The sequence below is a fragment of the Canis aureus genome, chromosome 17 (assembly GCF_053574225.1).
Source record: "Canis aureus isolate CA01 chromosome 17, VMU_Caureus_v.1.0, whole genome shotgun sequence".
NCBI lineage: Eukaryota > Metazoa > Chordata > Mammalia > Carnivora > Canidae > Canis > Canis aureus.
The window spans coordinates 30,023,311-30,049,315 of NC_135627.1; the positions used below are offsets into that span (position 1 = coordinate 30,023,311).

Below are 26,005 nucleotides of genomic sequence, written 5' to 3' on the forward strand. Positions count from 1 at the left end.
TTTTTTTTTTTGTTTTTTTTTGTTTTGTTTTTTTTTAAGAAATTGAAGGTTTGTGGCAACCCTGCATTAAGCAAATCTATTGGCACCATTTTTCTAATGGTGTTTGCTTACTTCTTGTCTCCCTGTCAATTTTGGCCATTCTCACAATATTTCAAACTTTTTCATTATTATTACATTTGAATTGCTGCAATCTCACAATAAAATTTTATCAAGTGAAGAGTTGTTTCTTATAGACGACCAAAGAAAGTGGCTTCTTGAGAAGGAAACTACTCCTGATGAAGATGCGGTGAAGATTGTTGAAATGATAACAAAGGATTTAGAATATTCCATAAATTTAGTTGACAAAGCAGCAGTATGGCTTAAGAGAATTGACTCCAATTTTGAAGAAAGTTCTACTGTGGGTGAAATGTTATCAAACAGCATCACATGCTATTGAGAAATCATTCATGAAAGGAAGAGTCGATTGATGTGGCAAACTTTATCATTATCTTATTTTTAAAAATTGCCTCAGCCTCCCCAGCTGCTACCCTAATCAGTCTGCAGCTGTCAACATCTATACCAGCAAAAAGATTACTATTTGCTGAACGGTCCAGTGACAACTAGCATTTTTTGCAATAAGATATTTTTAAATTAAGGTATATACATAGTTTCTTTATAAAACACTATTACACACTTAATAGACTACAGTATAGTGTAAATATAATTTTTATATGCACTGGAAAAATAAAAAAATCATTTGATTTACTTTATTGGGGTATTTGCTTTATTGCAGGGGTCTGGAGTTGAACCTGCAACATCTCTGAGGTATGCCTAGGCATCCAAGACTGGGTGCACAAAATGTGGATGCAGGTGGTGGTGAAGATGGGAGAATGAAAGGGACCTCATCTGCTGGGGCTCCATGTATGATGCATGAGGAGAAGTCTTGTATAAGAATGGCAAATCCCAAACAGCAAAATAGTCACACTCCAAATTCATCCATATGATTCCTTATTCAGATAACACTATATATATTTTTACTTAGCTATGAAGCAATTGAATGCTGACCTTATTTTTACCCAGACAGGGAGGATAAGTACCACATCCAAAATGGCCAGATTTGGAATTAGCACTCACAACCCCAGACCACATTTCTCATTCCTTTAGCCTAAACGCTTTCATTATGCTCTTTAGACCATATTTCACATTTAAAGTTCACCTTTTAAAATAGAAATTGACATGCTACTTCCACTTTCCCAGGAAGCATTGCATAGAAGACAAAAATCCAAGATTCTAGTCTCATCTATGCTATTAATTGGCTGTGAAGCCAAGCATGAGCCCCCTCCTCTCCAGGTGATTTGCTATATGGAATGGTTTCTCCTGGGCTGAATGAGGATTTAGTTGAGAGGAGGACAGCAGAGTAATATCCAATGGGCACTGCACAGTCTGAATCTGACCTCTTTTATACAATCTTTGGGTAAAACTGCCAGTCGCCATTGTTTCTACCCCCTAAAATCAAGAATGGATAGGAAGAATTTATTTTATTGATCTGCCTGATAAAGAAATACCACCTTGAATGTGAGTGGCAGCTTTCTGATGTTTCCTATGTCCCCTATAGGGATCAGGTTCCTCAACAGCATAAAAGTCCCTGGGATGGCCTGAGAAAACACTTCAGGACATAGCGGGAAGAAAGGAGAATAGCAGCTACTAGAAGAAATGAAGAACTTATTTTAGTTCTTTCCTAGGGCATTGACAGGGCTTGAGAAGAAAGAATCATGCTCTTCTGGGTTGGGGGCGATGTGGACTTGAAATATGAGGCCAAATCGGAAACAGTAAAGAGCAGAGCACCGAATCAGCCAGGTCCTACACACCACCAAGGACTACTTAATGGAAAGCAAAGCGTCCGTATTTAAAATCCAGGTTAGGGCAGCTCCGCTGGCTCAGCGGTTTAGCGCCACCTGCAGCCCGGGGTGTGATCCTGGAGACCCGGGATCGAGTCCCACGTCGGGCTCCCTGCATGGAGCCTGCTTCTCACTCTGCCTGTGTCTCTGCCTCTCTCTCTCTCTCTCTCTCTAATAAATAAATAAATAAATAATAAATAATAAATAAATAAATCTTAAAAAAAATAAAGTCTAGGTTAATTGGCTAAATACAGGGTTAGTTGGCTAAATACAGGGTTAATCCCAGCGCGTCTCCCGGTGCGTGAAAACTTGCCCGTGGTTTAGGCTGGTCCTTTGAAGAACTCAGAACTCCGGCACCCAGCAGGCTCAGGGGACGCTCCCCGGCCGGGGACTGTCCTCTCCAGCGGGCAGCGACTGGTGATGCTGTCCAGGCATGAGCCCAAGGGGAAAGGTTGCAGAGCAGTCGGAAGGCGCGGGAGGAGTCTGGCGCTGATTGATGGGGAAGGGACGAATGAATAAAAGTATTTGTCTAGGAACAGCAGAGACCCCGACCGAGCAAGCTGCGGAGGCCACTCGGCCTGGCATTCCCTGGGCGTTTCGTCAGAGCCAGACCCGCCAGCCGCTGCAAGGGAGGCGTGCTCGCCCCGGGAGCCGGGGCTGGAGGCGAGCCGAGAGCTGAGCTTCCCGGGGAAGGAGGCAGGTCCCGGCTCATCGCTTTGCGCCTGGTGCTTCCCGCTCGCGAGGTAAACGCTCTGGTTTGGTGTTGAGTTAAAATCAGTGATTGAACCCCGTCCTGGAGCTTCAGCTTGGGTTAGCAGTTTGGGGATATATATTTTTAAGTCTAGTTAAAAAAAAAAAAAAAAAGACGTAGAGAATCCAATGAACTAAAATGAGGTTGGAGTAAAGAAAGAGAGCGCAGGGGAGCTGGAAGCCACTTAGAGACAGACGCTTCCGAGTCAATGCTGACGCTCCCCCCAGGTCGGACGAGTGGGGAAGTCGAGTCCGAGTCAGCCCGCGCGCTCCGGCGGCGCCCGGGCGATCCAAGGGCGCGCGGCTGGGGAGGGAGGAGCGGCTTTCACTCGCCGGGAGGAGCGGCGGCCAGACACCGGGAATCCGCCTTCCCCGCGGGGAGCAGAATGAAGGGCCTGGCACCTGCCCTTGGCCTCCAGGTGCCTTGATTCCCCAGTTCCCACGCGACCTGAGCCAGAACGTGCGTGCTCCCCGGCGGCGCACCAACACCACGGGACTCAGAGCTCTGCCTCGGACACCCATCCTACTCTCCCTTCCAGAATGCCCCGCCCACTGCGAGTCACTAATCCCCCGGGGGGGGGGGGGGGGGGACGCAAGGGAGAAAAAGCCCAGGGAAAGCCGGATCGGGAAGGACAGTGGACGGGCACAGCAGGGTCACGCGCGCCAGCCCAGCCCCGGCGCGCAGACTGAGGTCCATTCGTCCGCGGGTAGTAGCGGCGCGGCTGCGCCCTGCGCGAGCGGTTTGCAGGGGCGTGGCTGGGGGAGCTGACCTGAGCCTCCTGTCTTTCTTCCCTTGCTGGTCTCCAGACTCCAAGCCGCAGAGCGGCCACCCGACGGCCACCGGAGCAGGCGGCAGCATGAAGCCTCTGCTAAGCTGGTGCCGACGCGCGCTGGTGGCGCTGATCCTCGCCTGCAGTGGGGCGGGGGTCCAGGGAGAAGAGAGAGGATTCCCGCCGGCCAGGGCCACTGTGCCACTTTGGGGGCCCGGAGAGATCACGACGCCTCCCACTGAGGCTTCCTGGTCCAAGGGTCCCAACGCCAGCGTGCCGTGGTCTTCTGCACCTCCGCAGATGCCTAAGGGAGGGAGAACAGCCGGAGGCCCGCCACGCACCCTCACCCCTCCCCCCTGCGAAAAATCCATCGAGATCAAGGAGACTTTCAAGTATATCAACACGGTGGTGTCCTGTCTAGTGTTCGTGCTGGGCATCATCGGAAACTCCACACTGCTGAGAATCATTTACAAGAACAAGTGCATGCGAAACGGCCCTAATATCTTGATAGCCAGCCTGGCTCTGGGAGACCTGCTGCACATCATCATTGACATCCCCATCACTGTCTACAAGGTAAAGGGCTCCTATTGACGGGAGGGTGCCTAGTTAGGAGGAGGGAAGTGGGAGAGCCTTTGGGGGATCTTCTTACTCAAGAAGATCCATCGCCTCCTAAAATCAGTGAACATTGGACATAAATTCCCTACTGGTCTTCAGTAACCTTAGGCTAAACCTGGAACAAGTGTAGTCCCCAGACCAGCAGGATCAGCATCGCTTGGGAACTTGTTAGAAATGATATTTTATGGTCCCACCTCTGACCTACTGATTCAGGAACTCTAGAATGGAGTGCAGTAGCTTATATTTTAACAAGCCCATCATGGGATGGCAAAGCTTGAGAACTACTGGTCCTGAAGTATCTAGTCCCTACCATACTAGTCCCCAGCTCACTGGGTCCATTCTCTCTGCAAAAATGTGGTCCGTGAATTGGCAGGATTGGTATCATCAGAGAGCCTGTTAGAACTGCAAGTGCAGCCTGAGCTTACAGAAGCAGAATCTGCATCTTAAGATACCCAGGTGATTCACATGCACATTAACCTTGGGGAGCATTTTTGTGGAGAGTCCTGAAAGTAGAGGGGCTGGAATGGGTTTTTAGGAAACAAATGGGCTATAAGAAATAGATACAGACTAGTGAGTACCCCAACACAGTTCATCTGCTATGAATGACTCTAATGTACCTACTCTTTATTGCATGTTTACAGTTGGCCAACCTCTGAAATGGATGCATTACTTCCCTTTACTGCTTTTGACAATCCGCAAGTAGATATTTCTCCGTTTTACAGAAGATTGATAAGATGTTCAAGGTCTCACAGTTAGTAAGAGATGGAAGTGGGAATCAGGCCCAAATCTGTCAGGTGCAGGTTGCAAGTTGTACCCCCATGGATTACCTTGTGAGCAAATCAAAGATCTCTGGATTCGAAGTCTCTAAGGATTTCGGTAGCTAACATTATTTTGATTATCATGGCATCGGAGGAAACAGGCATGGAGAGTGAGGGCAGGACATAAACCCCCACGCTCTTTGACTCCAGGTTGCTTTGGAACTCTAGACACATCCCAACATCTCTGGGCCTCAGTTTCCTCAACCTTACAATGAGGTGGCTAGTGTCCGCTTAATGGGGTTTTATGTTGCTAAGAAAAATAGCCTAAGTGAAAGAGCCAGAGATTTTTAAAGGCCCGTGGAAATTATGTAAAGCTCTGCTTACCCATCATGATCAGCAATAGAAAGTCACACAGAAGAACAGAACCAAAGTGGAAAGGAATGGGAATGGGCTTTGAAAATTTGCCTAAAACTAGTCCAGGGCCCACTACAAAGGGAAAACATGTCATGGAGGGTTAGAAAAACATTGTAGGGGGTGTTTTGATCTTTGTGGCAGAAGGAGTCACCGTAACACATACCCTTAAATCTTAATCCAAATAGCCATTCTTTAGGGGAATTTTCACAATTTCTGAAGTTTGAAATAGGATTCAGATTAAGGCTCTAGAAGGAAACACTCCCACAAATGGGGAATAAAGAGAAGAAATCCTAAAATCCTGCAGGGCAACTGGTTCTTATGAAGTCTGAGTGTTTCCTGGGAGAGCCACAGTCTGCAATAGGTACTTTAAATGCAGTCACACTTCTTTTAGAGCCAGAAGTGAGGCACTAACTTCTTTAAGAGTCCCACAGACCAAGTCTTACCATTCCAATTTGGCAAAGGATTTCAATTCATCCAAACTAACTCCAGAAACTTAGAGTATAAGGTGTTGAGAAATTTTTAAATAAGTGAAATCAGAGCCTTCTGAAAAGGGAGATTACAATCTAGGTTTGCTAGACTTGCAGAGAATTTTGTGAAAGGTCTCTTTGGGGAGGTCTTAAAAAACCCAGCATGTCCAGCTCAACAAGGGACCTTCCTAAGTCAGCCAGCAGCTGAAGTGGATGGAAGGTGGGGTTGAGGGCATTACCCTTCAGATGGGTTGCCTCTAGGCCAGACGAAAGCTCTTCCAGGACCACCTTACTTTCTCTGGCCAGATGATTACACTCGATCAACCAGAGAAAATCTGGCTCTCCAGGGGGCACACAGCTTTTACTTTCATTTCAATTTTCTTTATGATATCCCTAGGAAATTACATCACTTTGCCTGAAGCCATTCAGTCTATTAAAGCTGTATTTTTACCTCTCAAGTAAACAGACTAATGAGTCATTACAAATCAGGCCATCTAGTCCTCTATGTGGATTATAAACAAATCCATCTCAAAAAGTAAGGTCCCATTGCCAGGTTTGCCAACATGGAATCCTACATGGGGGCTTTTGGTTTATTTTCATAGCGTGCATAAGCATGTGTCACTTGCAGGATAAAATAATAATAATGGACGCCATCCATTATACACAGGTCCTTGGTTTATTTCACTAAATCACTGCAAGAAACCCTATGGAGGAGATATTGTTGTCATCCTTGTGTTATGAGAAAGCTACATGTTGGAGAGGTGAAGAAGTAATTTGCCCAATGTCACACCACCGAATAGCAATGAAATTAGGGCTCGAATGCATCCACCTGGCCCTAGAACCTGCAGTACCCTCGGCCCCTCTGCACTGAGTGAGCTCACACCTAGCACGCTTTTCTGTTGCATGGAGCACTGTTAGAACATTGAGTGCACTGTCAGAACTACATGATAAACTAACACACGATAGGATATACTTGGCAAATGTTTTCAGTCCTAATTTGAGTCATCTGAAGATTTCTATCTCCTGAAATCCCCTTCAGATGTTCTACAATATATAATATGGATAATATCACTGTTTGTTATTCTAGAGGCTTTATTTACCAAAACAGCCCACTCAGACTAGTTAAGAGTCACTTATTCCCTTAAATAATTGTGATAACATACAAGTAAGTCTTTAAAAATGCATTTAGAATTTCAGCATAGTCAGATATTATATTTAATGCGAAGTAATTTAAGTGAATGATGAGTGCCATTTTTTAAAGATTTTATTTATTTATTTATGAGAGAGAGAGAGAGAGAGGCAGAGACACAGGCAGAGAGAGAAGCAGGCTCCATGCAGGGACCCCGATGCTGGGCTCCATCCTGGGTCTCCAGGATCAGGCCCTGGACTGAAGGTGGCACTAAACTGCTGAGCCACCTGGGCTGCCCTATGAGTACCATTTCAATTTATCCTAAAGTGGGAGATTTGAATCTCTAAACTAGTGATTTCTGATTTTGTTTTTGCGGGGTATTACAATTCTCTTTTAAAATCCAGTTAGTTATATTTATTACATAATATGGCACATTAATTTTCTATGTCTATAATATGGCACATTAATTTTCTATGTCTATAAATAAAACAAATTTTCATTCTTATTTATACACACCACATACATAAAACATCCACAATTTCTGGGGGGTTCATAGAACCCACCCCAGCCCATCTGTTGGCATACCCAAGGGACCAGAAACATCAACGTGAGTCTGTTACATTAATCTGGAGTTCAGTAAACCCAGTGTTCAAAAAAGTTGGAAAAGCTCAAAATGTCACAGTCCTTGATACTACCTTAGAACAGAACAGAACTTCATAGGGAGATGCTACTGTGAGATGCCGACAAACCTCAGCATAAAGATCTGTTCTACCTTAATTCCCTCAAGGAACTGGGTTTCTGGAAAGTTCCAGCTAAAGTCAATCCTCTCACCAGGTCTCTTGTGTCAGATAGGAAATCCTATGACAAAGGCCAGAGAGGTATTGTAGGACACCCAGCAATGGAAAGCTGTTGAAGTGCTTCACATATTCACCTAAATATGCTGAAAAGAAGAGTCTGGCTTACCCTTCTCAGCAGCACAGGCTAGGGCTGTAACATGCTACGTTTCATAAGGCCATCCAGATGAAAATGAAAAATGCAGTCATCCAAAGAGAATATCTTAAAGTATATATGTATATTTATATATGTGTGTGAACACATATATGTGAACATATATACATATATAAATGGACAGGTGAATAGTATTTGACACAATGCCTAGAACATAGTAAGCAAAGAATAAATGTTATTAGAATGTGTGTGTGTGTGTGTGTGTGTGTGTGTAAAGAAGAATGAAAATTTGGGGTTTGTTTTTTTTCAGTTTTTGCCATTATAAACATGGCTACAAAGAATATATTCATACTAATGGCTTTGCACATATGTGTGACTATATCTGAAGGGTACATTTCTAAACTAGAACTACTTAATCAAAGGATATATGCATTTGTGATTTTGATAGATATTTCTATATTGTGTCCCAAAGTTATTATTGTACTCTTAGTTTAAATCACTATTTTATGTAATATCTCCATACAGATACACTTGTGTTAATGTCTGTCTAATATACATAGGGCTCACCATGCCAACATTAATTCACATGATCTATATACATACCTGAACCAAAAGCCATTATTTATAAGTATCTGATGTGAGAAAGAATCTCTTCTTATTCATGAGCTAATTGTGCCCTACCTGTATAGATTGCAATGAATGGGGTAACTACCTACATGTCTATTGCCTATGAGAACCTATCTGACTACTACATATGACTGACTAATAGCACTGATATCAAAATCGTCAAAGCTGTGTGAAAAGCAAAAAAGTTGAGTCTACTTCTGGATGCAGAAAGATTTTATGTTGTTATTGGTTGGCTGGTTGGTTAGCTGGTTTGGCTTGGTTTGGTTTAGCAGTGATATCTAACAAAGCTTTGTTGCAATTTGAAATTAAAATTTACTTCTTTTAACTTCTCGAGCAATTAAAAATTCTTAGGCAAATAATAAGTTCTTAAATTATCTCTAGATTTCATTTAACAATTTCACTCTGTGCTATATTTGCATGGATAACTGAGTTAATACAGTTAATTCTCAAACATAACTTCCTTCATGTAAGCAAATTGCATTTGCAAATAAACCTGCTTATGAACCATAGGAACATTAGTTTGATAAGGATCCACGTATAATCAGATGTCCAGTGGTGGTGGAGTGTCACTGGATGACTTTGCTATTAAGATTCTGTAGGCTACTGTTAGAGGCAAAGAGCCTGTCTTCCTAGCGCTAAGAGGCAAAATTGCTGATCTTTAATGTTTAACTAGGTAAAGTAGGGTACACCTAACATTTAAATGCTGGCCCATAAAAATGTGGAATTGCTTCACTGAATCCACAAATAGGTTTTGAGTGAAGTCACCTTGTCAGGTATCAGATACTTTTTCTGCTTGTGACACACTGTATTCCTGAACAAATTTACTTTTCTCACTTCTAGTCTTAGACCACCTCTAGTAGTTAACAAGTTTGTGTGTAATTGACTAGTTTCATAGTTAGATGTCAAAGTCAATAAAACATGGTCAAATTTAACTTTTGGAATTACAATTTTCTGGCCAGTAAATGGACATTTATGCACATAGAGCAATACAAGAAGTAAAAGTATTTTTGGATGGGGAGTCTAATTTCTTCCAAGATAAAAACACTCTTCCCATCTCCAGTAAAGTAACTGAGATATTTTACTGAAATTTTAGTAATATTTAAAGATGTTCTAGTAACACAAGTTCTTTGAAACCAAAACAGAACCTAGGTACTTTAAGATTCATTTACTTAAAGCAGAAAAATTTTAAGGGGCCCCAATTAAACACATTTAAAGTATTCACTTTTAAAAATATTAATAAAGAGTTAGACTATTAGCTCTGAATGACCTAGAATCAGCTAGCAGATAAAACTAATAACCCAACATTCCACCTAACATAGTGCCTGCAAAACATAGTCCCCAACAAACAGATACTTGTTGACAAAAGATTTTATACATAAAATGTAAGGACAGTGGACTTTTCTAATTATAGTTTTTATAACTGTTCAGATGAAAAAAGGAGGAAGTTTGCTTCTCTTCTTATATGAGGACATTCATTAGTCATACTTAAATAATAGGTCAGTAGCATAATTCACATAACCCAGAAACTCAAGATTCATATTCCCAATTCATTGTTCCACACATGGATTCCTGTGACAAAATGGCTGTCATACTCTTGGCCTTGGGCAATGAAAGTTCCCTAAGTTAACTCTCTTCTTATATTTGCCTTTGATCTGCCACTTGGTCACTCAATAAATCCAAGCCTCTTAAAATATCAAGGCAATGTTTCTTTCAATATGGGAAGGCTTCTCTATCAAAGGCTTTATATCTTTTCTTTGCTCACTTTAAATGAGTCGGTCAAGATTGAAGACATTTGCATAGCTATACAAGAGGATGACAGAGCCAAAACCCTGTTGCAAGGCCCAGAAGACGTGTTCTTTATTTCTCAAAGAAAAACCTTATAAGGTTATCTCTGTGTGGCTAATATGCTATAGTTGATTATTTTTAGAGAAACATGCCAAATGCTAATAAATGATTAAGTGCTTTAAAAGGTGTTGACAGATAAAGCCTGAGATGAAATAAGATTCAAAATGTAATTTATGATGTGAAACATTCTCTTTCAAGACTTTGCAGAGTTAAGACAAGGTTGGTTATGCTTGGGAAATAGCCGAGTGTGGTGTATTGAGTATAACTTAGCCAACAACTTCTCTCATTTTAGACTTCTGTTCTTCCCAGTCATTTATTTTAGAGATTGATTATTTCTCTTTCCCTACGGACCCTCTGGTGAAAATGTAAATGGACAAGAACACAGCCGAAGTGTGGTGGTAGAAGAGAGAGAAAAAGGCTCATGCTTGAATCAGAAATTTATTAACAAAGTGGACTGACACATTTCTCAGCAGTTCTCTGTCCCGAAGACTCACAGCTACACTCCTGCCTCCTGCCTTGCATCCATCCTTTCTCTACTTCTTTCCTCATTAGTTCCATTGTAGTTTCCAGAAGGGGTGAAAACTATTCTCTGGATGTTTACATTGTACGTATATCTTCTTCCCCCTCACTCAGTATTTTCAAATTATTTTAGATTCCATAGTAATCAAATGTCTTCTCATTGTAGCTTACCAGTGTCCCCTAAGATAGTGTCTGGGTAGAATTAGATTTATATAAGACGTGAAATGATTTACTAAGGTTTGTGGACTTCACAAAGTCTCTTTTGGAGCCATGAGACCAAGTTGTAATTTTTGTTTCTTCAGGTGTCACAGTGATCTTAGAAGATACAGTTCAGAGAAGTAAATCTACTAATATGCTACGTTTGGAAAGAGTATTTCTTAATGCTCTTTGTTGAATTCTTCAGAATATGTAATGTGTCAGTGAGTTTTTAAGCACAAACTGTGTGTAGTTTTCATGTTCAGATAATAGGTGAGTAGCATCTATATATTGACCTGTTCCAGACTTGGAAATAGATTTCATTGTAACACTAATAGGAAAATATATTTAAGGTGCATTTAACTTTCTCCCAAGACATTTATTTTTTTTTTCTTGCTTCATTTGGAGATTTTGTTTCAAGAAACTTAATACATCTTCATGGAGTCATCATTCTATTTCAGCAAGTCATAGCAGTGTTTCCAGAACATGGAAAACCCTCTGTTTTGCGGGTGCACATGCAACAGATTGCTAGAGACAGAGCTTCTGTCTTACATGGGGCAGCGTTCACATTGTAGTCTGGTTAAGTGTCACCCCTGGGGAATTCTGACCCACATATTTCTAAACCACATGAACTATTAGTAATTAAATGCATCTTGATGGATGCAGGATGGAACTTATAATTGATATTTGTCCCTAAGGGCAAATTGTTAATTTTTTGACAATGTATGTCAAAAAAATATTTTCTATGTACGTTATCAGCAGCTTATTTTAAATTCTGTCTCTTTATGTGATTAAAAAAAGAAATAGGAATCCTTGAATGAGGGTACTCTGTCTTTAAAATGCCAGTTCAAATGCAGAAAAACTTATCTGCTACAGGAAACAGAGATAACCCAGAAGAATATACCTTTTCCCAAAGTTATGAAATCCAACTGCTCCATTCTTACCTCTTTTGACTCTCACTGCAAAAACATCTCTATAATACCAGTTGTTTGAAAGAAATGTTCACAGTTCATCACAGCAATCTGGCAAAGTAACCTCAGTTATTTTTGTTAATATGCTTCTCATTCTGCTTCTGAAACGATCATCTCCTACACCATCTCCACTCTTAGGGCATCCTTCTCCACCAAATTTACAGCTAAAGCTCCTCATAGGATCCCACAAGATAGTGAGAAACAGTTGGTTCTGTTTTATGCCTGTCATTTCCCTGGCAGCTTTGAGTAGGAGAGGATAGAGAGGAATTATTGCTTTTCACCTTTTCTACCCTGCTCGGAAGGCAGAACTCCAAAAAGAGAAGAATGAACCATCACCATCAACCCTTCAGGGCCCTGGTTTCGTGTGTCAGGAAGACCTGATCTGGAAGGAGGAAGGAAGAGCATGGACTAGACGATACAAAAAAAAAAAAAAAGTGCATAGCCATCTTAGTTTTCCAAAGAACTTGTTTCAAATATGAGAACTGAAAGTTCATGACAAAAATTTTATCACAAGATTTCTCCCTTACGATCACATCCATTCTTCTCATCCCTCCACACATTCATTCACTGTTAATCAGCAAGCTTTTAGTGAGTGATCACTGCATGCCAGGCACTATGCTGGACATTATAAATATTGTAGAATATTTTAAAACAAACAGTTAAAGCTCAGTATATACTCTTAATTTAAAAAATAGCAAAAGAAAATAGCATATGTGCTTAATGAGGCAATTGAATACTTGTTAATGCAAGACGGTTAATTTTTTTTTTAAGACGGTTAAATTTTTAATTTCCTAACTTTATGGGGCTTGATTCCTTTGGGCATTAACAGTGGTATGTACTAACAGGATTTTTTTCCATTTAATTTCTCAAGAATGTAATTTTTAATTAAAAAGAGAAATGAGAAATGTAAATCCCCCAGTTGGAGAGATTTTGTAGGACTCGATAATACTTACAAAGAAATAATATTTATTTCCTGTTCACATGATTTATCCTTTTAAAAACTGAGGAAAAAACTATAATATAAAAATCATTTTTAAATGTAACATAAAAATAATGTATTTGGATCCTATTGCCTTTTTTCTTTCTCAAACACCTATTTCCAACGTAAAGTTATGACGTCATGGTCATCCCTGAGTAGAAACCTTATAATCAGTATGATCACATCTTTTTTCAATCTAGTTGAAAGTAAGTCTAGTTGACTTACTCGTGTTTAGTCATTCAAAAGAAATGTTCTAGGGAAGAACAGTAGGGGAAAGGGATCAGCACTAGCATGGGTTCTCATTTGTCAAATGGACACCACATTGCTGTAGGACAAAACAATAACAAAAGCTCTTCGTTGGATGAGCCATCGCAATGTGCAAACCAGTAACAGTTACTGAGGTTATTTTCTAACTGGCTCACATTTAATAAATGGTAGGTAATATATATTCAAACAATTTTAAGCAGGATCTAAAAATTTAATTCATATGACATCTCATCTAGAAACAGTACAGAACTCTAACAATGACTTTGCAGTTAGAGAGATTTGTTTAATTGCATGCTTGATTTCTCTTCGGTATTCAGATCTTGCCCTTAGGTTATCTAATAATGGGATACAATCCAAAGGAAAAAAAACTAAACATAAGGAATAAATAAGAATGTGTTATTGCTGGGTTTAAAGTGAGAATTGCTTCCTCTTGCAATAAAGGGCATCAATTTCGACTACAAAGAGGAAAGCTATCTTATTGGACTTCAACTTAGATGTTGGATGTCATGATTTTTGCCAACAAAGAGTGAAATAATTAATTGCTAGTTATCATAAAATCTCTAAGAACATTCTTTCATCAAAATGTAAAGAAGGCATCTTGGTTGAGAGTGATTTTTGTTTTTAAACATAAGTTGGTTTTCCCTCACCACCACTAAGGTTTTTGTTTATCTGTTAAACAAAGAGTTGATGTCTTTGCATTTTAAATAAACTCCCAGCACTAAATTGTGGGAGACTTCCTGGAAGTTGTTAAGACGAGAAGAGCAAGGGTAGTGGGCCTGTTTCTGTGGCTGGGTGTCTGGCTTCTCAGCGTCTCCACAAAGCCTTCTAATTGAAGAGAGGCAGAGGTTACCAAAGTCACCCTTTTCATTACAAAATAATAGAAGTGGCAGCTGGTACTTTGTCCCTCATCTTTTGCGGCCTCTCAGGACCAACAAATTTAAGGTCTGAACTGAAACCCTGAAAAGCTGAAAGCTGATGAAGGTTAATACTCCCTACTTTGCAATTCCTTTTGCCTTGGAAGCGTAGATTAGAAATTGTAATCCCTCACTTATGATTAGATTTTTTACTATCTCTGTGTTGAACTTGAAGAGAATGGTTACAATTTTCAGTTTGTGTTTCCCTGTCCCCTGTGATAACTTGGGTCAGAGGTTGGGCTGCAGGCCTCCCAATGGTATGAAGAGCAGTCATCCAATTTCTAGGCTGAGCCAAAAACAATAGTAACCTCAAAACAGGCCCTGGTTTAGTGCAGAGCCCATTTCCATTGGCCAGACTTCTTTTCCTTCTGTGACCTGGACACTCATTTATCCTGATTCATCCAATGGATGTACCTGTGCGAAACTAATATTTGCATTTGGGGATATAGTTTGAGATAGTAAGATATTTGAAAATATCCTGTTTTTTTGGATAGTACTCTAATACAATAGCTAGGTGATTAGGAGAAATTTTATTCTACATCAAGATATTTTACCACTGTTTGACACATAGCTATGGGTTTATTAATACTAATGTTGATTTCATGCCAAACCATTTTTTTTCTATGGTCAGTTTCTCCTAAACACTATATAGACTCTAGAATCAGACCATGGGGGTTCAAATGTGGATCTGTTCCTTAAGTGAGTAATAAACCAAGGTACAAGGACAAGGAGCCATATGAGTAAAAAACCAAGTAAACCAAGGCCAACCAAGTATATTACTTGTCTAATGAGGAAAAGCAAATAACCTTGAAACTTAGTGGCTTGAAACAATCAGCATTAATTATCTCATATTTTGTTTGTGGTCTAGAATTCAGGAACCAGAGTGGGTAGTTCTGGCTCAGATGCTCTCTCTTTCAGGATGCAGTCAAGATATTTCCCAAGGGCTACAATTTTCTGAAGATTTGCCTAAAGCTGGAGGATTTTCTCATTCATACACCTGGGACATTGGTGACAGTCATTTCCAAGAGGGCTCAGTTCCTCACCGTGGTGGCTTATCCGTAGAGATGCTTGAGTGCCTCCCAACATGGCAGCTGGTCTCCCTGAGAATAAGTGACCACCAGGCAGCAAGGAGAAAGGAACATGCCTTTTGTGAACTAGTCTCAGACATCACACCTCAGCCCTTTCACCATATTCTGTTCACTAAAAGCAAATTATTAAAGCCAACCCACATCCAAGAAAAGGGAAATGAGGCTTCACTTTTTGAAAGGAGGAGTAGGAAAGAATTGTGGATGTATTGAAAACCAACATCTCATGTTAATAGACTTTTAAGTGCCTCAGGTGCCTAAGTGCCTCTTATCTATAAAATGGGCATCAGTAATACTATCTCATAGGATTTCTTTGGAGATTTCATGGGTATTGTATGTGTAAAGTCCTTAGAGTAATGCCTAACCCATCATAAGTGCCAGAGACATGTTAGTTTTGTTTTGTTGTTGTTGTTGTTGTTGTTGTTTTTTCCCAATCCATCTAAGGACGATCAGAATTATTAGAAAGAATATTGTCTGGATAATTTAGAACAAGCTGGTCTGATAGAGTCCTTGGAACTGGTTGGAATCTTTTTATTCTTATGTTTCCAAGGGCAACTGGCAGTTGTTTTAAAGTATCTAGAGTTCACAGTTGGTTCAGATCTGAGGTATCCTGAGTCTTCCCCATTTCAGTAAATGCCTCCACCATTCACATGACAAACCTCTTAAGAGTTGCCTGACTCCACATATCTTATATCCAACCCATAACAAGTCCTTCTGGCTCTACTTTCAAAATGTATTTCATCTACAACCCATTCTATTCGGCCCCGGGTCACCACAGGATCGAACTTACCACAATCTCTCATCAAAGTTTCCTTTCCTGACCCCACACTCTATTCTCCATCGAGCAGCCACAGTGATCTTTTTAAAAACAAAAATAAGACCATGCCATTTCCCTGTTTAAAAAGTTGCAATTTCCTCAGAAAATTATTCCACCTCCTCCCTCTAAAACTTCATCTCCTAGACACTTGGCCTGGATCACTCCATTATAGCCTTGATAGTTTGTTCATGTCCTTTCAGCTCACTAAGCTTATTTATTTATTTTTACCCCAGGATCTTTGTACTTGCTCTTTCCTCTGCGTAGAATGCTCTTTACATAGTTCACTTTCTTATTATAGTCAGGTCCCTTACTCACATATTGCCTCTTCAGAAAGACCTCGTTAAGAAGCCTATCAAGAAATTATTCCAATCCCCCATACTCTCTTCGTATGATGACAATACCTGTGTGACACCATATTAAATATTTATGTTTTTTTTAAATCTATTTCCTTCCCTAGACTGTAAGCTTTATGAGAGCAGGAAGTTTTCCTTTTTCGTTGATATGCACCCTGTACTCAGAATGGTGTCTGGCACATATTGAATGCTCAATAAATGCTAACTGGATGAATGAATGAGAATTTTGAGTCAACTGATAAATACAGAAGTCACAAGCAGAGACTAATCTGACTCACAGATATATTTTTGTTACTATAGTATTATATGACTGTATTTTTAAAAAATATGAATTAATTGACACCTTTTATAATTATGAGGTTTTATATAAAAATTCCAAATTTTTTAACTAAAATCAAGAGTTTTTTTTTTTTATTTGGGATTTCTTGTTAAAAATCATGTCAAGGTTTTTCGCAGCTTATCCTTTTAGATGGCATTTGTACTACACCCTGCCACTCTCTATTATCTGACCAACACCAATGACATTCCTATACCTGACTTTCTTTACCCCTCAGCGGGGCCCTGTAGATTTCCAGGACCCTAGATTAAGAATATCTATGGTAAGTTTGCCAATATCGTCCTACATATAAATGTAACTTTTTATGTCTAACTTAGAAATGGAATGGGTCTCATATTGGAGGACCAAATCATATTCATACTAGATACACATTTCAGCCTTTGGTGCTATTATAAAACAATCAGTTTATACTCCGTAAAGAACCCTCACTAGTGAAAGGACGGAAAGACTCAATTGTGTTTCAAAATAGTTTTCACTTTTGGAAGATTATTCTTTAAAACATTCTTTAAAAACATCAATTCGAAATATTTTTATTTTCAAAACCTCGTGAAAACTCGATCCAGATGTTTACCTAAAGTGATTCATTAACCAGTGGAAGGCACACCCAGTTGTCCTAAGAAAGAAAATAACTGAGTTTAACAATAGATGGTTGCATAGTCTGAAGTCAGATGAAGAGAAATAAATGCATAATAGCAAGAACTCTGCCTTTTTGTTCATTGTAGAAGCAGTACCCATATATTTTAGGGGTTTGAATATTAAACATCTGCTACATAGCAGGAACTGTATAGGGCAGTTGCACGTCTCTAGGGATTCCAGAAAGCAAAAACCAAACAGAACAAACAAGTAAACATTGTAGTACATGCAATAACTGGTGATAAGTGCTATAGATTAAAAGGAAAATGGAGTAGAGTAGGGTAAGAGAGATGGGAACCTGGCTGGCTACTGCACTAATAATGTGGTTAAAGTAGGTCATGTTGAAAAGATTAGCTGTGAGCAAAACCTGAAAGAGGTAGGGGAGTTTGTGAAGTGGATATGTGGGGAAAGAGCCTTCCAAGATAAGGAGACATCTCGAGGAAAGCCCTGAGACAGGAGTGTGTCTGGTGCGTTCAAGGAGCAGTGAGTATTCCCACTGAGTTACTGGGCAGATGAGTTGACTACAGTAAAGAATAAGTATACAAATGCACACCTTTTCCCTATAGAAGCAGTCTAGTCTCCCCAACTGAGGAATGCTTATCATCTTTTTAATTATCGTCTATGGTTTAGTTTGGCCATGACCTGAGCATGTGAAACTCCACAACAATATAAGACATGTTTGCAGGGCAGCAGGTTCAGTTTTCTTTTTTTTTTCCTAAGATTTTGTTTATTCATTCATGAGAGACACACAGAAAGAGAGGCAGAGACATAGGCAGAGAGAGAAGCAGGCTCCCTGTAGGGAGCCCGATGTTGGACTCGATTCTGGGACCCCGGAATCGTGCCCTGAGCGCAAGGCAGACTCTCAACCACTGAGCCACCCAGGCGTCCCCAGATTCAATTTTTTTTTTAATTTATTTATTCATAGAGACAGAGAGAGGGGCAGAGACACAGGCAGAAGGAGAAGCAGGCTCCACGCAACAAGCCCGACGCGGGACTCGATCCCGGGTCTCCAGGATCACACCCCGGGCTGCAGGCGGCGCTAAACCGCTGCGCCACCGGGGCTGCCCCAGATTCAATTTTTTAAGGAGAACTTACAAGACTAGCCTCAGATGGCCCCATGGTGGAGATCCTGATCCTAAGCTGCTGTGTATGCATAACAAATTCTCATGAACTGGCTGTGCTTTCATTATTCCCAACCACTCTCCCAATCCATATATCGAACACCGGTGCTTTTCAAAGGAGTAGTCCATGAGGAAAAGAATAAGAAATTATTATTGCTTATCTTACTCCATATGTTAATTACTGTCCACTAAGTAATGCAGTTCAGAGGGCACTGTGTGAATATCTCCCTAACACACCTCATGTCTTCTCAATGCAGCTGCTTGCTGAGGACTGGCCCTTTGGAGTTGAGATGTGTAAGCTGGTGCCTTTCATACAGAAGGCCTCCGTGGGAATCACTGTGTTGAGTCTATGCGCTCTAAGTATCGACAGGTAAGAGCGTAAATTTAAGCCAGGTATATCCTGAACACTATACTAGTGATTGCTATGTTACATAGAAAATAAACCATGTAATTCAGTAAAAGCAGGCTCTGCCAGCTTGACAGATAATTCTATTTTGTTCTTCAGATATCGAGCCGTTGCCTCTTGGAGTCGAATTAAAGGAATTGGGGTTCCAAAATGGACAGCAGTAGAAATTGTTTTAATTTGGGTGGTCTCCGTGGTTCTGGCTGTCCCTGAGGCCGTGGGTTTTGATATGATAACCATTGACTACAAAGGACGTTACCTGCGAATCTGCTTGCTTCATCCTACCCAGAAAACAGCCTTCATGCAGGTGAATTTTACCATTTTCTTTCCTTTCTGTTCTTGCCTTATAAATATTTAGCTACTTTCCCCCTGATCCTCTCTTCTTGGGAAGCTATTGATTTATGACTGTCCTTGGCATAAATCAAGAGTGTAAGCCCCAGGACTGTGGGGCTTACGGTGACTAACGACCCACACTGCAGGAAGCTAGGTCACTACTTCTGCAAGAATTCCCTGGTGCTCAGGGATACAGATAAACCAAGTTCACATGAGAGAATCGATCTGAATTTATACCTTTCCTACTCAACTCCCCCAGAAGGACTGACAACTACCACATATTCTGCATAAGACAACACAGCAGTCATCAGAGGGAGTAGGATGGTTCAGTGAATGATCAGGTAGAAGATGCCCTGATGTGGATGGATTCTGAATGGCAAGCCTGTCTTCTCTCTAAAGGGAAAGCTGTCATTACAAAGAATTTTCCATCTTGGCCATTTATTCAATAATATTGAATCAGGAAATGAGGGTGGGGGAATGGCAATGCTGGTATTTGGAGACAGATCTTAATTTAAGTATAAAAGACTCTTCCCAACAGAATGGGTCAAGAGGATTTAATGCACTTGGTCCAGGTGTTGCCGAGGATTATTTTCTATTTTACATATGAGAAAACCATATAGAACTTTAGGGATTGCATATATCACGGTAATGAAAAGAATAAAGAGGGACGTGAATGTGAAATTGAGAATGAGGTTGCTGACTTCTTGTTTCTTATTAGTTAAAAGGAAAAGGTACTGCATAGATTACAAAAATTGTGCCCCGATACAGATATATCTGGAGCAACAGTTTAAAAACAAAAAAGAACAGAAATAGAGTAAGAGAAAAGACATAAGTCATAAGCAGCTTTGATTTTCCGATCGATAAATTTGATATTTTTAAAGATTTTATTTATTTATTTATTTATTTATTTATTTATTTATTTATTTGAGGGGGTATGGGTGGGAGAGAGAATGAGCAGCAGGGAGGGCCAGAGGGAAAAGCAGACTCCCTGCTGAGCGGGGAGCCTAATGCAGAACTTCATCCCAGGACCCCAGGATCATGACCTGAGCCAAAGGCAGACACAACTAACTGAGCCACCCAGGGGCCCTCAATAAGTTAGATTTTTACATTTCTTAGCAAAATGATTTATAAAGACATTTCCACATCAATTTTTTCTGGAAAACAGACTTGTTAAACAGTGAAAGCTTCCTTAAATACTAGGATGTCTTTACATATTCAGATGTGGTATTTCAAATGAAGACTACCTTAAAGATCATTTGTTTATGTAAAGGCAAAAATATTTGGGAAACCCAATATTTTTAATTTTGCCCAACTGCTTAAATTTTTTGTGCATAATTACAACATATTGCCTTAGAGAATTGAAATGCTCTTGAGGGGAAGTTTGTTTCTTTTAGTATAAGTATTTAATTACTTCAGTAGAAGTGGCCTGAAAGATTCTATATAGTGTTTGTGAAATGGATCTACTTTAGAAGATAATTATTCCTTGATGAGTATTTTTTTTACTTTTGCATTTAGTATATAGATTTTTTTTCTACAGGGAAATGTTAATCTTATAATACTCTCTTTTCCATAGTTTTACAAGACAGCTAAAGATTGGTGGCTATTTAGTTTCTATTTCTGCTTGCCATTGGCCATCACTGCCTTTTTTTATACCCTGATGACCTGTGAAATGTTGAGAAAGAAGAGTGGCATGCAGATTGCTTTAAATGACCACTTAAAGCAGGTAAGAGAACAGAAGTATGTGCTGACTCATGATTACAGTGATGATTATGAATAAAAAAATTATTATGATGATAAATTATCATACACTAGAGCATATTTCCTTTTTCTTGCTTCTGGTATTTTTGAATAGACAAAGAATATTTTTTTTATATCATCAAGCTAGAGATATTCTATTCTACATAATCTAAAAGGGTCTAGAAAAAGCCATTACTTTAAAAATGAATTTGTAGTTATTTTAGTTCTAATTCATATTAACTATTCAATTTAAAGGTCAGTGTTCTGGATTTTTACAAATACCACTGACTTTTTGTAAACAATATTAAGTGTTCTATTTGGGAAGAGAGAACATTGTGATTATCTGAACCATCTATTTAATTTCTGACTATGGTTTTATTTCAGAGACGGGAAGTTGCCAAAACAGTCTTTTGCCTGGTCCTTGTCTTTGCCCTGTGCTGGCTTCCCCTTCACCTCAGCAGGATTTTGAAGCTCACTATTTATGATCAGAATGATCCCAATAGATGTGAACTTTTGAGGTAAGAAAGGTAAAAGAGAGTTTTGTAGGTAACTGCCATTCAGAAGTTTTTTTCATTGATCCCTTTCATAGGCAGAGAGAGAGTAGCATTTTGCTAGTCTTTAGGGAGCAAGGAGTCAAGATTCTCATTTTTTATCTTCACCCCTATTGTAGAGAAAGGAATAAAGGCGACTTATGAGAACACTGGGAATGGAGAGCCAGAGCTGTCAAAATGTTGAGTGGGTACCACAATTGGAAATATCAGCTCCAATTCTCCTTTGCACCTCACAAAGTCTTTTCTCAGCCAGCCCCAGCACTTCCAGATGAGATTTTATTGTAAAAGAGAGAATTGGGCATGGGCAGAAGGGCATGATGACAGAGAGAGAGAGAGAGACAGAGACAGAGACAGAGAGAGAGACAGAGAGGGGGAAAGAGAGAGAGAGGTCATCATTAGCAAAGACCAGTGATAAAGTCAAAAATTATGGATATGGGTAATTTTTTTCTTCACAAAAACTCAAAAGTTTGCGAGAATACATACTTAAAGCAATGTATTGTTCACAGACATATTTTGGGTGGTTTTTTGCAGCTTTTTGTTGGTGTTGGATTATATCGGCATCAATATGGCCTCCCTGAATTCCTGCATTAATCCTATAGCTCTGTATTTGGTGAGCAAAAGATTCAAAAACTGCTTTAAGGTAGGAGTATTTCAAAATAAAAAGCTCTTTTTGGCCTAGCATCAAATATAACCTTTCCAAACTATTCATATTTCTATTTAAAGACATTTCGTAAATTGTTTTATAGTTTTCCCTTGCATTACACCACGGATGAATTTTTTAAATATGATTTCTGCTCATAAATTACTATACTTAATTTCTGCCTGTAAATCCTCATCAACTACTCTCTACTGCCTCAACCAATCAATTGTATTCATAGGAATGCTCAGAAAATTAACAAAAGGTACATGCATTGATGTTTGACAGATATCAGATGATAAAATAAGAGCTAATGTCTTAAATTCCTTGTCCACTCATAAACTCATGGATTGCAGGGCAGAAGAGAACGGTCATCAAGATCAACTCCCTCATTTTATAGAACAGAAAACAATGCACCTCTCACTTTCTTATACATATAGATTCTTAGAAAGCAAACAGTATGAACAAAGCTTTGGGTTTTAAAAAATCCAAGAAAAAGAAATTGGATGAAGGAAACAGACATTTCTATATTTTGTAAGCTTACTGTGTGACAATAACAAAAAGGCACATGAGCATAACATGTGGCTGACAAGAGCCGGCAATGTAATATCATTGACGTGGGAAGATGTTTATGACACTGTCAAGTGAGAAACAGCAGACTATGGAATAGTACGTATAGTACAGTTCTATTAAAATAAATTGTACATGCACTTCTATAAACATGCATATATACAGTCATGCGTATGTGTGTGTATAATATTTCTATTTGCATAGGGAAAATGTCTTGATTTATGTATTTATCAAATATTATGAGATTTTCTCAAGTAATCAAGAGTAAATATCAAGAATTGAGTGGTTTTCTTTAAATTTAATGACAAGATGAATTTTAATGATATACATTTTTTCTCTGTATTTGCTTGTTTAAAAAATTATCATATACAACTTATGTAATTATATATCGTTAAAGGGAAAAATAAGAGAGCATGGAAAGAAAGTGGCCGAGAACTCCTGATCATGCCAAGAAAGTCAGAACCCTAGAGCGTAGCAACAGTCATCACAGTGTAACTGATGTGAATGTGTAACAAGTTATTTTGCTTTGTACAGTCATGCTTATGCTGCTGGTGCCAGTCATTTGAAGAAAAACAGTCCTTAGAGGAAAAGCAGTCATGCTTAAAGTTCAAAGCTAATGATCACGGATATGACAACTTCCGTTCCAGTAATAAATACAGCTCATCTTAAAAGAAAGAATATCCACTTAATTCCATTTTCTTTTTTCTGGAGAGAAGTCATTAAAAGAATGAGGCATTTGCCAAAACGAAACAACTGTGTGCTCACAAAAAACAATGTAAAAATGTAAGAGTGATTATTTTCTTAATACTCAGTGACACATGACATTCTGTGAGCTGTTTACAGGACGAGAAGAAAAGCAGTGATAATTAAGAAAGCCTCATCATGAAAGCACTTAATTTTTTATAATCAGCACTTCAGTGTAGCTCTTGAAAACTTCCAGTACATTCATACACCACTTACATTTAAGCTGAGCTCACTCTGAATTCCTATTAAAGAGATTTATTTTTTAAATTAATGTGAATCTGATATAAAGGAAAATTGTGTCACTGTAAAATGGAATTTTTAAATAAAGTTTAAATTACTCAATTTAATTTTCTTTTAAATCTTTCAAAAGAACTTTCTTATTCATGGTGTCACACCATTGGTTGGAGTATAATGTGAAAGCAGTTTAGCTGGTGTATTTTTGTGACATTACAAACATATTTAAGGGACCAGGAGGTAGGATCAGAAAGAGAGATTGAGGTTTTTGAAAACCATTAACCTTTCTTCCTTCAGATAAGATCAAATGTCACAAAGGGAAGGAGAGAGCAGACACTATCCCAAAAGACCGCTTTGAAATCTCCCATTCATGTATGTACTCAGCAAAGAAAGCGTTACCTACAATTTTTTTAGGATTATTAAAACATTCTTCTTCTTTCCCTATTGTAGTTCAAACACTATTTGTTTAGTTTTGTTCTCTGTAAATACTTAGCTACAACATACGATGTGCAGTTGATTAAACAAAGGGCTGGCCCCAGCGTTCATACCTTTAGGATGGAGAGATGCCAGCAATGCCATCAGGGACAGGATGTGTTGTGCCTGAAGCCATGACCATGTGGCCCAGGAGAAAGCAGCCTCCTCTCCCACAGGCAGTGGTTCAAATGGTCTCTGGCATAGGTATAATATGATAATTACAGTACTAGTTTTTAAAATCACCCAGATTAATCAATTTAATAGCTACCTGTAAAGCTTATTACTAATTTTTGTATTATTTTGTAAATAACTGATTAAAAAAAAAACAACAGTTCTCAATGTGGTGCTTTTTTGCCACGTACAGCCAAAACTGCTTTTTGGGACTGTAAGAACTCTTTGTGCATTCTTGCCTAATTCTTTCATCCCCACAGCAAAGTGCCTTAAGTTAACTTGGGATGATATGTGTGTGAAAATATGTCCCAGAGAGAACGGAAGAGAGAGGAAATGAGGTGGGGTGGGAGGAAACCCGTGGGGACACAGTCCCATTCTTAGCCTGACGTTCGTCATTGCCCTGTCACATCAATGCAAAAGGTCCTGATTCTGTTCCAGCAAAACACAGTGCAATGTTCTCAGAGTGACTTCAGGAATAAATTGGGCCCAAGAGCTTTAACTCTGTCTTAAAATATAACAGAGTTTCTACTTTTTTTTTCCTTTAAGTAACCCTGGGCCACATGTTGGAAATGAGCTAGCAGTGTCATTCTCTGCCAGCATCTAATGTGATAATACAATAAACCAAAACCCAACAATGTGGCCACAAAGAAAGGACAATAATTGATTCACATGCGACATCGATTCTATTTACAGATCACTCATGGTCTTATTAGTTTCTTCCCAATCATTTTTACAGATACTTGTCAACGCAAAAGACATTTCAGGCTTTGGATTTTAAATAAACTTTGGGAGACTAATATCTTCACAGTTTGTTAATATATTTTTTGTCCTACTTGAGTTTTAGCTCTTTTTTATTACCATGTACTAAGTTTTGGTTCTTCCTCTTCATATATGTTCCAGGACCCTGTCCTTCTCCATATTACACTGTGGTCTATAATCATCTTGCCAAATTTTGAAACTGCACACAAAGAGTATATATGTGTACTATTTATAATGAAATTGCATTCCATAGCTTTCCTGAAAATGTTTGATTTCAAAATTTTAACATACTGATAAAAGTTACTAAGAAACAAACATGATTTCCTGACATAATTAAAACTGATATGGCCAAAGGGATATAGTTGATAGCAAAACTTGGGTATACTGTAGTGTACTTTATAAAATTGTAATATAAGCATGTAAAATAATTATATATTTTGTTTTTCTGAAGTCACTTCAAGTGGCAACTACTGTAGTTGCTGATTCCTTATTATGTAAACAAAATCAATAAAATCTTAAATTGTTTTAAAAAAAGACCAACTTATTTTTTACTGTACAATGATTTATTAAGTACTAATTGATTAAATGTTTAAAGGTAATACAAATGTTATAGGTAGACATTATTTATGTTAAGCATTACAATAACCAAGGAAGTGTAAAAGTTGTTACATTAAAATGCCAGGTTTCTGGTCTTCAGGCTTCATTGTCCTTATTGTTCTTGTTGTGTTTTATTGTTGTGAGTAACCAGATATACAAATAGACATTCAATTTTGCAAGATTGATTATCTGGATGATAGTTTCCAATGGTCTCTCCTGTCTACCTATCTTTGCATTTCACTGGTTAATCATTATTGTACCAAAGGTCAAAGGTGAAAAGTTGAAATGAGAGTTTGGGATTACTCACTTCATCTCACAAGCTTTTTTTTGAGTGTTTGCTATGTGCAAGGTAGGACAAAATTAATAAAATACAAGTTTCCTATTTGATAGGAGACAAAATAATA

The 26,005-nt window shown here is 39.0% G+C and overlaps 1 protein-coding gene and 1 long non-coding RNA gene across 4 annotated transcripts in view; one reads left to right on the top strand and one right to left on the bottom strand.

The window, feature by feature from the left end:
* Positions 1–3,650, bottom strand: part of LOC144287874 (uncharacterized) — a 51,312-nt gene extending 47,662 nt beyond the window's left edge. Inside the window, exon 1 of the long non-coding RNA XR_013355681.1 lies at positions 2,191–3,650. This is a non-coding gene — a long non-coding RNA (uncharacterized LOC144287874). The remainder of the gene's footprint in view (positions 1–2,190) is intronic.
* On the top strand, positions 2,263–25,712 carry EDNRB (endothelin receptor type B). Of its 3 annotated transcripts, none has more exons than XM_077855278.1 (8): positions 2,263–2,620; positions 3,435–3,970; positions 18,649–18,761; positions 18,897–19,101; positions 20,701–20,850; positions 21,249–21,382; positions 21,947–22,055; positions 23,020–23,156. In XM_077855278.1, the coding sequence occupies exons 2-8, from the start codon at positions 3,485–3,487 to the stop codon at positions 23,062–23,064; spliced, it is 1,242 nt and encodes a 413-aa protein (XP_077711404.1). In that variant the 5' UTR covers positions 2,263–2,620; positions 3,435–3,484; the 3' UTR covers positions 23,065–23,156. The 3 variants fall into 3 exon arrangements, with proteins under 3 accessions (XP_077711404.1, XP_077711402.1, XP_077711403.1); XM_077855276.1 differs by lacking the exon at positions 23,020–23,156 and adding an exon at positions 23,157–25,712 and having other exon boundaries at positions 2,274–2,620; XM_077855277.1 differs by lacking the exons at positions 2,263–2,620; positions 23,020–23,156 and adding an exon at positions 23,157–25,712 and having other exon boundaries at positions 3,341–3,970.
* The last annotated feature ends 293 nt before the right edge of the window (positions 25,713–26,005 follow it).

Coding starts and splice junctions, on each gene's coding strand:
- EDNRB (XM_077855276.1), top strand. CDS start 3,485: ATGAAGCCTCTGCTAAGCTGGTGCCGACGCGCGCTGGTGGCGCTGATC. Junction 3,971..18,648: donor TCCCCATCACTGTCTACAAG/GTAAAGGGCTCC, acceptor TTCTCAATGCAG/CTGCTTGCTGAGGACTGGCC. Junction 19,102..20,700: donor AGAAAACAGCCTTCATGCAG/GTGAATTTTACC, acceptor TCTTTTCCATAG/TTTTACAAGACAGCTAAAGA.